The sequence below is a fragment of the Quercus robur genome, chromosome 1 (assembly GCF_932294415.1).
Source record: "Quercus robur chromosome 1, dhQueRobu3.1, whole genome shotgun sequence".
Classification (NCBI taxonomy): Eukaryota; Viridiplantae; Streptophyta; class Magnoliopsida; order Fagales; family Fagaceae; genus Quercus; species Quercus robur.
In genome coordinates this window covers 54,624,366-54,641,863 of record NC_065534.1, presented here as the reverse complement: position 1 = coordinate 54,641,863, position 17,498 = coordinate 54,624,366, and the positions used below count along the sequence as shown (strand labels likewise).

The 17,498-nt window shown below is 31.4% G+C and overlaps 1 protein-coding gene across 3 annotated transcripts; it reads right to left on the bottom strand.

Annotated features, from left to right (window-relative positions):
• Window positions 1–290: 290 nt before the first annotated feature.
• On the bottom strand, window positions 291–6,353 carry LOC126691969 (uncharacterized). Of its 3 annotated transcripts, XM_050387315.1 has the most exons (5): window positions 6,182–6,353; window positions 3,111–3,612; window positions 2,918–3,003; window positions 2,486–2,579; window positions 291–350 (listed from the first exon to the last, which is right to left on the bottom strand). In XM_050387315.1, exons 1-4 carry the CDS (start codon window positions 6,328–6,330, stop codon window positions 2,492–2,494), a joined length of 825 nt encoding a protein of 274 aa, XP_050243272.1. In that variant the 5' UTR covers window positions 6,331–6,353; the 3' UTR covers window positions 291–350; window positions 2,486–2,491. The 3 variants fall into 3 exon arrangements, with proteins under 3 accessions (XP_050243272.1, XP_050243263.1, XP_050243280.1); XM_050387306.1 differs by lacking the exon at window positions 291–350 and having other exon boundaries at window positions 2,191–2,579; XM_050387323.1 differs by lacking the exon at window positions 291–350 and having other exon boundaries at window positions 2,191–2,579; window positions 2,948–3,003.
• Between the last annotated feature and the right edge of the window lie 11,145 nt (window positions 6,354–17,498).

The window sequence follows — 17,498 nt, the reverse complement described above, 5'->3', positions numbered from 1 at the left end:
ACAGGGAATGAATTCCTTAAATTACACAATAAACTACCTCTCTTACCTATTGAAGACCAAAAAGACCCTCTTGAAGCTTTCTTTGATATGGTAGCCTTAGGAGAAGTTCGCACTCTATGACCATTAAGCTTTCTTGCATGATTTCATTTTCTTTCTATGAGGTGGTGTCCTTTTTGCAAGATCTTCTAAGCACTTCACACTTGCTAGAGATATAAAAGACTGACAGTGATCCTAATTTTAAGGAGAGGGCACAAAAGGCAGTCGTTTGTCTCCATATGATTTCTTTACTTTTGTAGCTTATGGACTGAGGTTGATCTCTCAGATAATGCAAAATCAATTTGCTGCACATCCTGATGTATAGATATTTGGAAAGGGCATCTTATAAGTAATAAGTTTATACTTCAAAGAACGAGAATATCATAGACTAAAATTCTAGTGACTAATGCAACTTCACTGATATCAAATCAAATATGGTTAGTTTTTATGTTGGACTCTATCTTCAGCAGGAGAAGTGAGGCTTTATTATCAGAAATATCTTAGATCCAATAGATCCAAATATCAGAAACTGGTGATTGAATGCATCACTCTTTATTGATTATTCCTTATCTTTCTGTTGGAGTTGCATTCACAATACATGCAAATGCTCTTTTAGCTATTCAATGGATTTTGAATTTTCGACATTTGGTTTTAATTTGTAAATGAATAATAAAAGTATGTTGGGAGTCAAACCAACAAACATCAAATGGCTAAGATGGTTAGGTACTTAGATGATCGAGGTTGAACTACTAGACATTTGATCTAGTGGTATGTTATGTATGATTTATGCTTCAGCAATGAGAGGTCCTAAGGAGTTCAATTCTTAAAATTTTCAGTTTATAATCTGTCACTTATAATATTAGTGCCAACTATCAAAGTAGGCACACTATAGCCAGCTTATAACCTCTTTAGCTTGAGGGGTTAGTCACAATTCCGAGATCTCAAGACCCTAACTGAAAACACCAAACTGTGACATAGCTCAATTCTAAGAATATGAGCTTCATAACAAAGCTTCTCCTGTGAATACAAAACTCTATTTCTTTCTCAAGGAGAGAAATGTCCCGCTCCAATGTAGGAGTAGGAGTTTGCTCTTGCATGGCTTTAAGAGTGGAGAGAGTATCTTCACGCCTTTGCATGTCCTTCCTGGGTATTATTTCATTCAAAATTACTTATATAGTTTTATCATTACTTGATGCTGGCTTCACATTAGAAGATCCACTGGCACTACAGCCCAAAAAAAAAGCTCAAATCAACTCTAGAAAAAAGAATCCATTTATGCCAATCAAAACCATCATTCCTAAAACAGAGAAAGAAACTTAATTATGCCAATTAAACTACCAAATAACTTATCAGCTTGAGATGTGTAATTGCTGTCCACATATATATTATATAGCAGTTCGTAAAAAGTTGAGACGAGAAGGAATTGAACCTCAAATCGATTTTGCTGAGAGCAGTTGCTGCTGGTGTGGCATGTCCGGTGTTTGAGGTGTACAAATGATGTAAACTAAACAATACCGTTTCAAAAAGGACAAAATAATTTTTAAAAATATCTCTAAAACTTTTCATTTTTGTATCCATTTGGTTGTGGCTAAATGACTCACTAGTACTTCACAAACTCAACAAGTGTTTTATGTGGCTAAATTATAGTGTTTATACAAAATAATTCATTTAGGTATGCTCTATGATGTGCAACTAATTTGAGTGAAAGTTTTGTTTAGTCATTCCCAAAAAATAAAATTTATTTAGGTCTTTTTCCCCTCTTTTAAGTTTTTGGAGTATTCATTTGTGCTTATTAGGACCTAGATAGGAAATCTAGACTAAAATTATTTTATAATTAAATTAATTTTCTTATCATGGTTATAATGCTTGCCCTATTAGAATTAACATCTTTTAGTGTTCACAGCGTTGTTTTTTTTTTTTTTTTTTTTTTTTTTTTTTTTTTTTTTTTTTTTTTTTTTTCTCAATCTGATAACCTTTCTTTTATAATAAAAGGACCAGATTATGTCATAGCATCAATCCATTAACAAAACACATAAAACAAGGATTTTAAGGGGGAAAAACTCTCAAACAATCTCACGTTGACATCGTGATATTTGTTAATCTCTCTAAACAACCACAAAGAGAAACTAATAATAATCTATAGAATCATTCAAAAAAAAAAAAATGCATCTTCATTTTGCATTTTCTTCATCTTCTATAGTGATATGAGAGCTCATAGGTTCAACAATACATTTTTTCTTGCTCAAAAAATTTAAAATAAGATCAACTAAACAATGAAATAGTAAGCACCCCAACGTTTATGCTCTTTGTGGATCATCTTAATCTAAACTTGGTCAATTCCAAAACAAACCGATTCATCTTAGTTAAACGAACCCACAACTACAAAAGAAAAGTAATTGTTGGCTTAGTTAAACTTTATCAAATTTCCAAAACAAACCAATAGCCCTACCTAAGTCTAGCTGCCAGTAACAATATGATAACTAGAGTTTGGCAACATGCTTAGCTTTCCAAACTTTATTTCATAGTACTCCAATAACTCAAGCCTGAAAACAAATACACGAAGAATGACTTAGCTGAAATTCAAAACTCGAGACTAAAAATAATGAAATCAGAAAATCAATAATAATATATACAATCATACAAAAGGAGCAAAAAGCATAATTAAAAAGTTTGGATCACAACAAAAATTAACAAAAACTTTCACACCTCCCAATTTACTAACCACCTCACACAAGGGTCATTAAAAAAAAAAAAAAAAATTATGGTGGGATCAGGTGTGAGGTGGTAGACAAATGAAGTACTGTTGGTGTGAAATTATTGTTGTAACTCTAACTTTATTGATTGATGTTGAAAATAAACACATGAGAACATAAATATATACCAAAATGACAACGCTTGAAATGGCGCATACTTATCATAAATACGTTTGACATCTTCTTTGGCATTCTCTTTCTTTGTCTTGTGAACCTGACACAGAATATATAGTAGTTATTAAAAAGACCATACAATTAAGCAAAGCATTATGATTTTATGGCATATTTACATGAAGCTACCAATATTGAAACTCTCAAAACCTGTCGTAAATGTCGCTTTGTTTCAGTATCCATAGGGACCATTTGATAAAATCCAATGCACATCATTAGTGTGGCACATGCATAAGGACCAAAGCCTTTGATTTTACTCAATTTGTCAAATATTTCCTCATAGCTGGATGTTTTCTTGAGCTTAAGCTTAAGCTTTCCTTCCTCTGCACGTTCAGCAAGTTCAAAAATGTGACATGCTCTATACCCAAGTTTGCAACGTTTTTTCAAGTAACCCGTCGTAAGGGTAGCTAGTTCTTTTGAGCTTGGAAAATTCCCTAATGCCTTAACTTTAATATTATTGCCTTCTAGAAGTTGTGAATTTTCACTGTTCTCATCCACACATTTGTTGACCTTACTTTGTTTTCGAGCAAATTTCTTTCTCTTTAACCCTTTCTTTTTGGGATGTTTGACTATATTTTCACTGTTCCAGCCATCAGCTAACTCCGCTTGAAGTTCACATAGAGCTCTAGCCATATCCAATGTCCTCGTCCACCTATTTGAATATCATGTTGTATAATACATAAACAGACACACACGTGTATTAAAATCTTACCCACAACAATTTTCATAACTTTCTTCACAATTGTTAACATGGTTTGTTTTAATTAGTGCATAATATAAGTTGTGTAAGCCACGTAAAAATAATGTTCCTCTTAAAACATTATATTTAAGCAATTGTAAAAAATAATAATAATAATAATAATAATTGGGTCTATAGTATTAGTGTATTACTTGTAATTTTTATTTAAAGTAATATTTAAAAGAAAAGATGTGGGGGCCAATTAATTAGGAAGTATTGTTAAAGCAGTATTAACTGGGCCTATGGCCCTATCCGAGGAGGTCCAAATAAAATTATGAGGAGAACAGAATGAAGAGAGGAGTAGAGACAATATGAGATAGGTCCAATAAGCGTCCGAGGATAAAAGCCTTCTCAGCAACATGTGTCCGAGGTAGATCTGAGTACCATATTATCACGGACTTACTTCGGAGTTACATCACAACTAAGGATGGGACATTGGACGAGGGGTAAGAAAAGAAAGGTGAACAAATATCTTCAAAAGCTGCTACATCCGCATTAAATGCCTCTCAACCAACTCTCTGGCCGCATTAATGTGGAAGTGATGCCTGAACAGTGATCAAGCAGCCTTACAGTTACTGGTTGATGGTTCTGGGAGGTGCTGGATGGGACAGGAAGGAGTCCCCCGAATCTAACATACACGTGTGTGGTAAGGATGACACCAAGATTGTAGTATATAACATGGAAAGATGTACTGAAGAAGCAGAGAAAAAATCAAGGAAAAAGACTGGAACTCTGGTACAATTTTATTCAACAACATCATATGATACAAACTACTAAATCTATTCAGAGGATAGATTTTCTAATCTTACTTGTGTGTAACCTTCTTGAACCGTTAAATCTAATCGTATTTCTTCTAGGATAGATCTAATTTTTCTATCTACGCTCTACAAATTTATTGTTTGGGCCGTTAGGGTTTGAGCTCAATCCGGTTTTGGGACCAATCCAATTTCAGTCCTTACAAAAGATATACGAAATAGTAATTGCAGTTTGACATACTTTTTCTCATACAAGCATATCCTTAATAGTTGCACCACCTCTTCTTTTCTGTTCTTTTATTTTTATTTTTACTTTTTGTGCATATCAATTTATCCTTATTGGCTTATGGCAAAGAAAAATGCTACATCAACAATATGTTCGTAACAATTTTACAACAAATCTTAGGTGACAAACTTCTATTAGTGGACAAAAAAGTAATTTTTATGATGGGTCTAAATTAGAACTAGTAATAACATGCCATTTAGAATTTATTGTGAAATTTTTATGAAAATGTTGTGTGTGTAGCATCTCTTACCGGCAAATCATCACAACAAAAGATATCTTTAATCCAATTACTAGGAGAAATTGCACTTTAACTCCTAAATTATATCTTCTTTTACACTTACCCACTAAAATATACAACCTTTTACACTTATCCTCATAAAATATTAACTTTGTAACATTTTGCACCCCCACCCATGAGTATTTGTTTAGGGAAGTAAGTGTGTATTTTTATAGTTTATAAGGGTAAGTATAAAATGGGGTATAATTAAGATGGTAAATTGTGAATTATCATAGTTTAAAAGGTAAGTGTAAAAGAGGATATAGTTTAGGATGGTAAATGTCCATCCCCATAGTTTAGGGAATAAGTGTAAAATGATGTATAATTTAGGGAGGTAAAATATAATTTCCCTCAATTATTAAGAAAATTCTCTCCTAACTTTAACGACAATTGCTCGATACTTTGTCTGGTTCAAAAAAGACTAATTAAATAACAAATGATCTATATTAAAATATGATTAATAATTCAATGGACTAGTCTTCTTTAAATATCTTGAACTAACGTGGTTTTGTAATTAATATAGAGGCCTCATTTCATTCTATTTGCACAAACATTCTAAATCATAATATGACCATTATAATCAGAAAAAATATATATGGCCATTATAATCAGTCTTAGGGATGATTCTAAAACATAAAAAATAAAAATCAGTTTTACGGATACTTTACATAATCCCCAAGCTTGATCTTAAATACCACTAAAAATGCGAATATTATGACACCACAAAAGGTTTATAAAACAACTTAAAAACTTCCAACAAGTAAGCACAATTAAATGAAAGATGTCATTGTGTTGGCATTATTATGTGAATATTTATTTTTGCACTAAAATAATGCTTGTATTCATAGTCATACAACGAGTCATTTTAAGAACGTTGTCTATCCATGCTAGTATATATTTTAATTTGCACTAAAATAAGCAATTTATCCATAAATTGTTTTTGTGTGGTCAATTTCATTTTAATTAAGAACGTTGTCTTTCTATGTTTTAAAACATTAAAACCGAATTAGCTCTTTAGAATATAATAGTTCAAAATCCATAAATAAATAAATAAAATAAATAAAAAACTGGACCTACAAAAGAAGAAGAACAAATCAAAAAAAAAGAAAAAGAAAAGAAAAGAAGAACATATATAAAAGAAGAGCAATTGACAACGTAACTTACTTGCAGTTGCAAAGAAGGATGGACTTAACAGCATCTTCAAAGAGTGTGGGAGAACGAAAAAGTCGACCGAAACCTTTCTTCTTTGCTTCTGGATGCATGTTTTGAAACTCCCTCACGTTCCTTTCATCTCCTTCTGATATCCTTAGCATCCGACCCACTTGTTTCTGCCGAATTTATGCTAAAATCCATTAACATATTCATATATAATCACAATATGCACAACCAAACAATACATGAAAAATGTTAAAACTATTACAATTTTTTTTATAAAAAAAAAAAAAGAAAAACTCATAAATTGGGGGTGTTGTAATGAAAGTGATTGGTATAATTTCAATAATATAAAAAATAATATAAAATTATTTTTATTGTTTAATTTGTAAAGATTATGTAGTAAAATTTATTTAATGTATCTCTAACACCATTCAACAATATATATGAGAGAAAGAGAGAGAGAGAGAGTAAGTAGTATATACAAGTATAGCTTTCTCGTCTTCAAGAGAAACATTTTGGATATCATGAACTTGAATAAGAATAGAGCTATTGTTTGGAGGGTGTGAGATAGAAACCATGACAGAGGTGGTGGAGTTTGCAAGTCGTAATGGTCGTTGAAGAGTTTTAGTAGATGGAATCCATGAGTTTGGAGCCATCATGAAAAAGCCATGGTTGCACACGGCATCCTCTAGATTGAATGTTGTGATGCACTCTCCTAATGGCAAGTGCAACAAATGACAACTATCCATTTTTTTTCTTTTTTCCTCTCCTATTTTGTGTTCTTAATTAGTTGCTTCCAAATACTAGCTTTGGATTTGCAACACCACAACACTATTTTAGTTTTGGCTGTTTGGGGAGGAGAGATATCCATATATAGGCATATAGTTAGGCCTTTCCACCACTCTTTAGTTTTGTCAGATTAGGAATTATTGTTTTTCTTTTCTTTTCTTTTACTCAAGTGTGCATGTGTATTAAATATTAATAATCATTGGGGTTTTGGCTGGAAGGATTGGTTTGTTGCTTGCATGCACAAGCTTTATCTTCAATCTAAATGGGTAAAAATAAAATAAAAAGTAAAATGAGTAATCATTGGAGTTTCTAAGCAAGCAGGTTTTGCTTCAGCTTTTGGTTTAAAGGAGGATTCAGAGGAATTAGGTGACTCTTCATCTTCGTGATAGCTTCTATGATTTGAACTGTCATGGTCAGGATCTTTTTTTTTTTTTTTGAGAAACTCATGGTCAGGATCTTGATGATAATGACGATGATGGGTATCATCGCTGGACATGAAAATTAAAATAAACAGAACAATATATATATAGTCAATGGCCCAAGACCTGCTGTTCCTTTCTCAATAATATAACCTAACCACCACGTAACTTAGTGTAGTAAAATTATCGTATCTATCTATTTTTACTACTCTATGACAAAATACTCCTGATTGACATAACACGATTTCCCTCTTTCACTTCAACTTTTTACTGTAACAACATTACCTCTTCTTTTTTAGTTAAAATGGAGTCTTTTCAAATTAAGGATACAAAATCTTATAAAGCCTTTTTACATGTAAATAGCACACTTAAAAAAAATACCACATCCGGTAAGTTTTCCTTTCGTGAAAACACTATTTTGGTCTCTTTATTTTAGGGTTATAATCAATTTAGTCCCTATATTTTGATAATAGTCAATTTAGTTCCTATTATTTTTAACTTATAAGTTGAAAATAAATTGACTGCAATATGAAAATTACAAGGACCAAATTGATTGACTGTTACTAAAATGTAAGGACCAAATTGACTATGACCCAAAAATGTAATGACTAAAATGGTGTTTTTGCCTTTTCATTTTTTTTTCCTTAGCCAGTGATAAGAGTAACAATTCTAATGATCAAACACAGCTAGCTCTCTTCTCCCAAAAAAAAAAAAAAAAAATACACGAAGCTCAACGTACACTTCCTTTTTACAAATCAGAACTTTCTATGCATGCATGGCCTAAGCTAGTTATATAGGATTAGGAGTAATGCTTGGTTAGCACTTCAAAAGCTATGACATGGAGAAATATCTTGTCTATCATTTAGATTAGATGTCATCGATTTCCCTAGTAGCTTAAACATATCTTAACTTGGCGTATGAGATAAGTAAATTAACAGTGAAAACACCAGAGAGTTAGTAGTTTTTGTCTAACCTCTTAAGACTGAAAAGACATTGTGTTTATGCTGATCATGGCGTGGTGACTTTTCTAAGCAAGGAGGTTTTGCTTCAGCTTTTGGTTTAAAGGAGGATTCAGAGGAATTAGGCGACTCTTCATCTTCGTGATAGCTTCTATGATTTGAACTGTCATGGTCAGGATCTTTTTTTTTTTTTTTTGAGAAACTCATGGTCAGGATCTTGATGATAATGACGATGATGGGTATCATCGCTGGACATGAAAAATAAAATAAACAGAACAATATATATATAGTCAATGGCCCAAGACCTGCTGTTCCTTTCTCAATAATATAACCTAACCACCACGTAACTTAGTGTAGTAAAATTATCGTATCTATCTATTTTTACTACTCTATGACAAAATACTCCTGATTGACATAACACGATTTCCCTCTTTCACTTCAACTTTTTACTGTAACAACATTACCTCTTCTTTTTTAGTTAAAATGGAGTCTTTTCAAATTAAGGATAACAAAATCTTATAAAGCCTTTTTACATGTAAATAGCACACTTAAAAAAAATACAACATCCTGTTCGAAAACACTATTTTGGTCTCTCTATTTTGAAGTTACAGTTAATTTAGTCCCTATATTTTGATAACAGTCAATTTGGTTTTTATTATTTTTAACTTACAAGTTGAAAATAAATTGATTGCAATATGAAAATTACAGGGACTAAATTGACTGTTACTAAAATGTAGAGATCAAATTGACTGTGACCCAAAAATGTAAGGACTAAAATGGTATTTTCGCTTTTTCCTTTTTTTCCATTTTTTTAAAATTTTAAAAAACAGACAATTTCAAAGATAATATTCAAATCCTAAATTTAAGGTCTTTTGAATTTAACAATTTTCAAAATTATAACTTTTGATTTAGCCTCAAGTTCCATTTAAAAAATAAAAATAAAAATAAAATTAAAGATATTATTTCTTTTCCTAAAAAATTCTTTCTTTTTTTCTAAAAATTATCACACATTCTATTTAGATATATCTCACACACGTTTGATACTTTTTTTTTTTCCTAAAAATTAGAATACACTATCTTTATCTCTACGAATACACATCTCCTGATCCCTTAAAATCAGGAAAATACAATGTATCCTTATTATTAGGGACATACCATGTATCCTTATTTTTTATGAATGCAAGTTAGTTGCTAAAAGATAACATAAATAGAAGCTCTCCCCCTCTCTCCCTTGAAGCAATTTAATGTAAAAAAAAAAAAAAATTTAAGTTCCTTTCTTTCTCTAAGGCAGAAGCATTCCTTTAACTCATTTCTATGATAATTATCTCAGTACGCTTTTTTTTAGAATCTTATTCTTGCTCATATGTATGAGTGTCTTTATTCTACATAGAATTTATAATTCTGAAAATATTTTCTTATTTTTTTTTTATGGTTGATTATGATTTGGTCTAGATAACATACAAGAAAAAGTAGTAACCATAAGATAGAATTGACCCTACCAAAAGTTAGGGATGAACATTATTGAGACCACAAAAATTAACTATGCTAATATAATAAATGGATTATGTAATGTCACATACAAGGTGCACTCTTAATATGCATGTGTTTTAGTGTGTGTGATTTCATTTCGTTAAAAGATTCTAAGTTTGAACCCTATTCTCACCACCAAAAAAAAAAAAAAAAAACCAAGAAATGTCGCAAGTAAATTGCTCAAAACAAAATTGTAGCATGGTGTTCATCCCTTTCATATAGGCAATTCTCATGTTAATTTTATGCCAGTAAAATAAATGTTTAATTGCAGTAATTCAATTAAGTGTTTTGTGTTTTTCAAGATACGATGAAATATTGCATATGCTGAATTAATCCCTTACTCAGTTACTCTTTTTGTTTTGTTTTGTTTTTTTTTTTTTTTTTTTTTCAATTTTAATTAAAAGTTATTATTTGTTGTATTTATCCATTCTATGTATAAGGCACGTGGGTAAATAAGTTTTTTCTTCGGCATTTTGTTTCGTATGGGTGTAATTGTGAACTATAGAATCTCCACTTTTTTTTTTTTTTGGTGTGTGTGTAATTTTTTACTCTTTAATGAGAATTGATTTGCCCATCATAGTGGCATGCCCTAACGTTAAAGGGAATGGAAATAAGAGAGCCAAAGAAGAATGAGATTTTAGTGGAAAACAAGGTCATCAAGCTTATTTTCATCGATATGTATATATATCTCCGTAAAGGAGCTTGAAAGGCTGCTACATTACCGTTCACCCTTGATTTTCTCATTCATATATTCTATAGAATTGTCAGTAGATGTAGAAGTGAAGCAATTTGGTGCACTGGCCATGTTATGTACCGTCTCTCACATAATAGTGAATCTTTACATATGGGTCTCTCACACATGACACATGGAAACCAAAACAAATCTATATAAGAGATCCCATAAAAAAATAAAATAAAATAAAATATTAATAATCATTGGGGTTTTGGCTGGAAGGATTGGTTTGTTGCTTGCATGCACAAGCTTTATCTTCAATCTAAATGGGTAAAAATAAAATAAAAAGTAAAATGAGTAATCATTGGATTTTTGGCTAGAATTGCTTCCATATAAAACAACTTCAAAATACTCTAAAAAGTAGAGCCAAAGTAATGTTAAAAAAAAAAAAAAAAAAGAGGCAACGGCAAAACGTGCTTGTCAGATAAAAGGGCATCTCACATGCGTAATTCTTAACTAATTTTGGAGTATGAATAATGATGTTTTTTCTTTTTATATTTATGGTGGAATTCGTTCATTAAATTTATAATTTGGTCTATCATGAATGTGAAAGAATAAAATATTATTTCTTCGAACTCTAGGAGTAACTAAGAATCTTCCCATCCCACATTGGATATTATCTCTTAACTAGTCGCTAACCCGTGCGATGCACGGGAAAGCTATCAATTTTTTCCAAATGATGTGACATTAGCTATTGAAATTCAGCATCAATTCTCTAGAAAACAAAGCAAAACTCACAATTTACCAATGTATCTAAAAAGACCCATTCACAACTGATTGAGCTTCCATTTACTTGTGCTTCACTGTTTTTCTCTCCTCAACACCTAAATAGAAGCTTAATTAAAATTTTGAGAATATAATCCAACATGCAAAACCCATAAATATCCCTAAAAAATCACAAACTTGGTCATTCATAAAAAATAAAAACAAATCTAGGTATCAAATAACTAAATATAAGAGTTTAATTCCTCTCTGTTTCAATTTAAAACCAAATTGTGCATAAAAGCAAAAAAAATTTCGTTTGTTCTAATACGTCTTTAGTATCAAAATCACAAATTCATTAAAACCAAATTGTGCATAGAAAATTTTAGAGATTGAAAGACAACTTTAAAATGTTTTTTGTATCTTCTTCCTTTGTTAACATTTGAATTTCCTTGCAACCTTCTATTAACGTGAAGCAAACAAACACAGCCTATGTTAATATTTCTCACTAAGTGCTTTTTTAAGAATCTGCCAATAACTACCAAAACATCCTGGACTTTGCATCAATTCCTAGTACAATGCCAACAATTACCAATTATCACAAGACAGCTAACACTAAGTACAATAGAAGCATAATGCATATTAGCATGTACAACAACAACAACAAAATTTCACAAACAGCAGCACCAGGCCTTAGTATAGCAGCACACAGCAGTAATAATGTTAGTTTGAATACTGGAAAATGAAGATTAGCCTTATGACCATAGGAGCAACATAGAAAGCCTATTGACTAAAACCTTATCTTCTTTCCTTTTTTTTGGTAAGTGAAAAACCCTTCCAAGGGTTCAAAAGAATGATGACAGTGAAGCATAAGCAGCTGTGAACAGTTGTCGGTCTAATTAAACCATCAACACAATAATTAGACTACAAATATGAGTTATATTAATAATTATTTTTCACAAAATTAAATCTAAAAAAAAAAAACTAACAAATAACAAAACCTAAATAATATTTAACACAATTTTTGTTGTTAAAAATACCTGTACTGGTAGTGGTTCTTGCAGTATATGAAGGTGTCAAGAGGCAAGGTTGAAGGTGGGTGATGATTTGACATGGTAGTAGTTTGACAGTCCTAGAATTCCTCTCTTAATCTCTCTCCATCCATCTCTGTGTGCACATTTACAATTACCTTTATCGGCTACAAAATCATAATAAGAAATTATATTAAAAAATTAATGAGATGGAAACAAACGAACAAACCCAATTAATTAAACAAATTCTAAAGTGTGATTAGACTATTATAATCCAAATCGACTTTTGAAACCAACAATACTCAAACTAAAAGCAATTCAGATATAAACCAATTAGTAAAACTAAATAAAAGTTAAAACAATTCAAGAATATCTAATGCTATTCGTACTAAAATGGATTTAGTCAGAGAGAGAGAGAGAGTGACCTTCTTGGAGGAGTTGGCTCAAATGGGAGTGTAGACTGAGTATTGAGTAGACGGAAAGAACAACAACTCTGACTCTTGCTCGGCCACACTTACGTTGTTTTCTACTTTCATCATTAATGATATATTGTCTACATCGAATACTCCTTTCAAATGGCTCATCATCTCTTGTTCTTGTTTGGCCTAGGTTACATACTAATTATTAGGTTACATACTAATTATGAGTTTTTTAAAGAAAAATATTTTTTTAATGTCAATATCGTATCCCTTCCATTTCTCTTTTCAGATAAAATTAATCTTCGTCTCAATCTTGCATAGAAAGCAGACTCTATGCTTGTGGAATAAACTAAAAGCAAAGCATTCACAAAAATTTAATTCATAAATATAACTATATAGCAAAAACATATATTACAAATTAACAGTTAGATGTTATAGAAAGGGGAAAAATTGAAGAAAAATATAGCATTCACATACTAACTTCAGAATTAAAAAAACATAAAGATGTGATTATGGTCATATTCCAATTTCAAATTCTCTCTACAAACATATTACCAATAAATATGCAATAAACAGTACAGAATAAAGGAAAGACTGGTAAATACCTGACTTTCCTCGTCTTGTAGTTGTATTACCAAATAATCCATTACCTGCAAAACTATAATAATCCAATTTTCAGCCAAGAATCATTAATAGAAGACAAATAGTACAGTGCAAAAAAAAAAAAAAAAAAAAAAAACAGATTTAAAACAGCAATCATATATTTGCTGCTGTACACATATATACAGCAACTATTTCATCACAATGATAAAAAAGCATAATTGGGAAAACAGTAGGAAGGGGTCATCAACCTCAAATGTGCCATTTACAGCATCTCCATATTGTCCAATGCATTGGGCACATCAATTTTACACACCAATACACTGCATTGCTGCCCATTAATTTCATATATATAATATATCCCAAACCAAAGTCAGATCCCAGGATTACAAAAAACCCAGATATATATTTTCAACCCATAAACAGGGCAAAACCCAAGTGGGGGACTTCCATTGAATTTGGTTCAATTTGCAATGAGAGGAATAAGATGATGACATTAGAATTTAAAATGCTAGATATCAAACTAAGATTGGAAAAACTAATAAGGAATTGGGACAAAAGAGCTGTAAGTAGTATTGATTCAACTTTTCACTTTGGTCAACTACAACAGAGCTGTCAAGATGTTTAACCATTAATTAATTAACTTATCTTCATTGCTAATAATGAAAGATTCAATAGCTTCAATGCCAAAAGACAACATAAAACATTATTTGGATCTCACGGAGTATGAAGCTGCTCTAATTTTATTTTTGATAGATCAATAAAAGTTTACAGTTCCTTATAGATAAATGCCATTAATTAGAGGTGTGCAACTAAAACAACCAAAATAATTTAAACTGACAGGACTCCAACAAACCTTTGATTTTACCTAAAACCCTTTTCATAGATCCACCTCAACTTCATAGAACATACCAACTAAGAGGACCAGTTTGCAACAAACCTTTCATATAGTTATATTAAAGTCTGTTGAAGTTAAAACGGAAAAAATATGAAGCTATTTTATCAAACAATTTGCATGCATATAGCAAAAGGCAAAATTTGAGAGAGGGAGAATGGGGTGGTTTTCTAGAGACTCTATACCCATCTAATATTCATGTAGACAAAAAGAAAGCTATTTAAAGAATAAGGAGAAAAGATACCTATATCAAAACTAAGCCAACCAAAACCTATATAACGCACAATTATTTATTTATCTAAATTACTGGTAGTGGTTTTAGGAATATGACATTGACAGAATGGTGTAATGATAACAGGTGGCGGCTTTCGTAGGGGTGACCCTCAAATTTCTCTTATGAACCTTAGAGACCCTGTCTCTCTCTTAATTTTGTCTCAAATTTAAACAATGTAAGTAGAACTATCTCCAGCAGAGTTGTTTTTAGAACCCATAAGATGATTAACCAAACAACATAGTGAAGAACAAATAAAAAATAAAAAATCAAGAGCATATCTGAAACCTTAAACATGATTTATTTTAAAGAATTTCACATTCCAAAAATTACATACCCAAACCTAAGCCTAAATCAAAATCAATTCGATCGAAATCCCTAAGCCTAAATCCTATTTAAACGATAAAATTTTAAGACAAATAAAAAAACCTTACCAGTAACGGTTTCGACGTGGTGAAACCTAGTGAAGTGGATATGGGTGAGATCGATGGTGTTAGGCAAATCGGCGGTCTGAGGAAGGAGATATCGGATGCAATGGTGGGTATGGTGGATGCGATGCCGTTGTCGGTGGTCTGATGAAGGAGATTGATGGTCTTAAGCAAATCGTTGGTCTGAGGAAGGAGATATCGGATGCGATGGGAAAGGCAGAGGATTGGGAAAGCCAGAGCATCGTGAAAGGGAATGGGAAAGGACGTTGCGATCCCGTCTTCGGTGGTCTGATGAAGGAGATCGATGGTCTGGAAAAGGTAGATGATCGATAGTTGATGGTGGAAAAGGCAGAGGATTTGGAAAAGCAGAGCATCGTGAAATCCATCGTGAAAAGGAATGGGAAAGGATGTTTTTAATACTGTGCTTTTGGTTTTATTTTTATTTTTTTGTTTTGGTTTTGGTTTTTTTTCTTTTTTTTTATTATTATTTTTTTAATAATGTGCTGACGTGGAAAATTGTGGGAGATTCAAAAGTTTCGGTTTTATATATATATATAGATTACCATTAAAAAAAAAGAAAAAAAAAGTGATAAACACAATTACTTCATATATTTATATATATCCAACCGAAATTTATTGGGTACCCTATCCAGCAACCAATTTATTGGGTTACCCATTTTTGCTTGATTTGCTTGATTGTGTTTATTTATTATTTATAATATTTTCTTTTCCTTTAAGGTCTTACTCTCTTATTGTTGATAGTGATTTCTTTTTTATTATTATTACTTTTTTGGAAAAAAAAAGATACTTTCTGTAATTATGATTATTATTTTTTGTGTGGAAAAGAGGCACATTTTGTTGATAGTCAAATTGATAAATTCTTTTTTGGAGGATCAAAATGGTAAGCGATATCAAAAAATATATATGAATTACACCAGTGTAAAAAATATATTGTCATGTAAAAAAAATTATTTTACATATATATATATATATATATATTTTCTTTAATGAAAAGTATGATTATATAACACCAAATTCGATCCTATATACAATCTAATCTATGCAACCTTTCATCAATCTTGTGTAGAATCCCAATTTTATCAACTTTGGCGGCGAGTGTTATCAAGATTTTTTATCTAACATGATGATGAAATTGCTAATAATAGGGGTGAAGTTGTTTGATCTCAATTCATGACAATTTAATATATAGTCTTCTTCATTTCTTTCTTCTCTAACATTAAGCTAAACTAACAATAAATTAGGATTAATGTTGTTGTAGAAAAACACTTTTGGGGGACTCCAAAGCTACACATCTTTCTTCATTACATGTTGTTGCAATCCTCATGTAGTGTGTGTATAAATATATAAGGGAACATAATCACCTCCATTTCAAGTGAAATGGAGACAGTCAATTTCATAGTTTAAATTTTATTTTTTGGATTTAAATTTTACAGACTAAAACGATATTTAAAATTTTAAATAAAGTGACATTGTATACGCTTTTAGTTTTTTTTGTAAGCATAGCTCACATTATCTATCTGACCTCTAGCCAAGCAACCCACCCAGGCTATAGTTGAATAACTGCAATTTAGAAAGATGTATTTAAATCCACTATCTTTCAATATTCCACACGGTTGTTTCTAGAGTAAGCTGCTTTACAAAATAGTCAGAAATTCATAGGAATGATGGTTCTCAAGTAAGTTGGATAAAAAATTGGAAAATTGCTCTAGTTTATGTACCTCTAGTGTTCTCGGATGCATCTTTTTGCCACTTGAGCTGCCTATTTTCTCAAAGTGGTTCATGATTTGTTGTGCACGGTTCACCAAAAGTTCATCAAGCACGTGGATGCCTTTAATTATAACCTCTATTTTGTATCATTAATGGTTTTTATTTATTTTAATTATAACCTCTCTCTTTTGTATATATAAACGAGTACCTATAGACATGAATTATAGTTATAGAATGTCCATGTTAAGGGAAAAAATTATGACCCAAGCAGTAGTTTCCTTGTCTGGTATCTGAGTAAGGATGGTTGAATTTCAATGTCATATATCATTCAATGGCCAAGAACAAATAGAGGGAGGGGGGAAAACCCTCTCATATATACTTCATAGTTCAGGGGAGGCATGGCCTATGAGTTCATTTATGCTGAGAGGAGTTATAATCAGGTGGGTTTGTGAGGTGATTTCAAATCAACGGATTTGATTCTTCTCCTCAAACTCAAATCCATGCCATCCAAACAGACAGATCATAAGAGCTTTTACTGACTCCAGAAACTAAATACAGAGTTAGCCGACAAGCCACAACAAACAAGTTACCACCACACCGAATCTTATATAAATGTCATTTCCCATTTTCAATAAATTTTCTTCTTTTCCCCCTTCCATTAAACACAGAAAAGAGAAAGAAGCAAAAATAACTACAAAAGGCAAAAACAAGAATCAAGCAAACATAGCAACTACATACAGGTACAACTCATATATCATAAACCCAGTCTCAACAAAAATCCCAAAAATTCTGAGCATCAAAGCATGTACCCTGGACATTAAT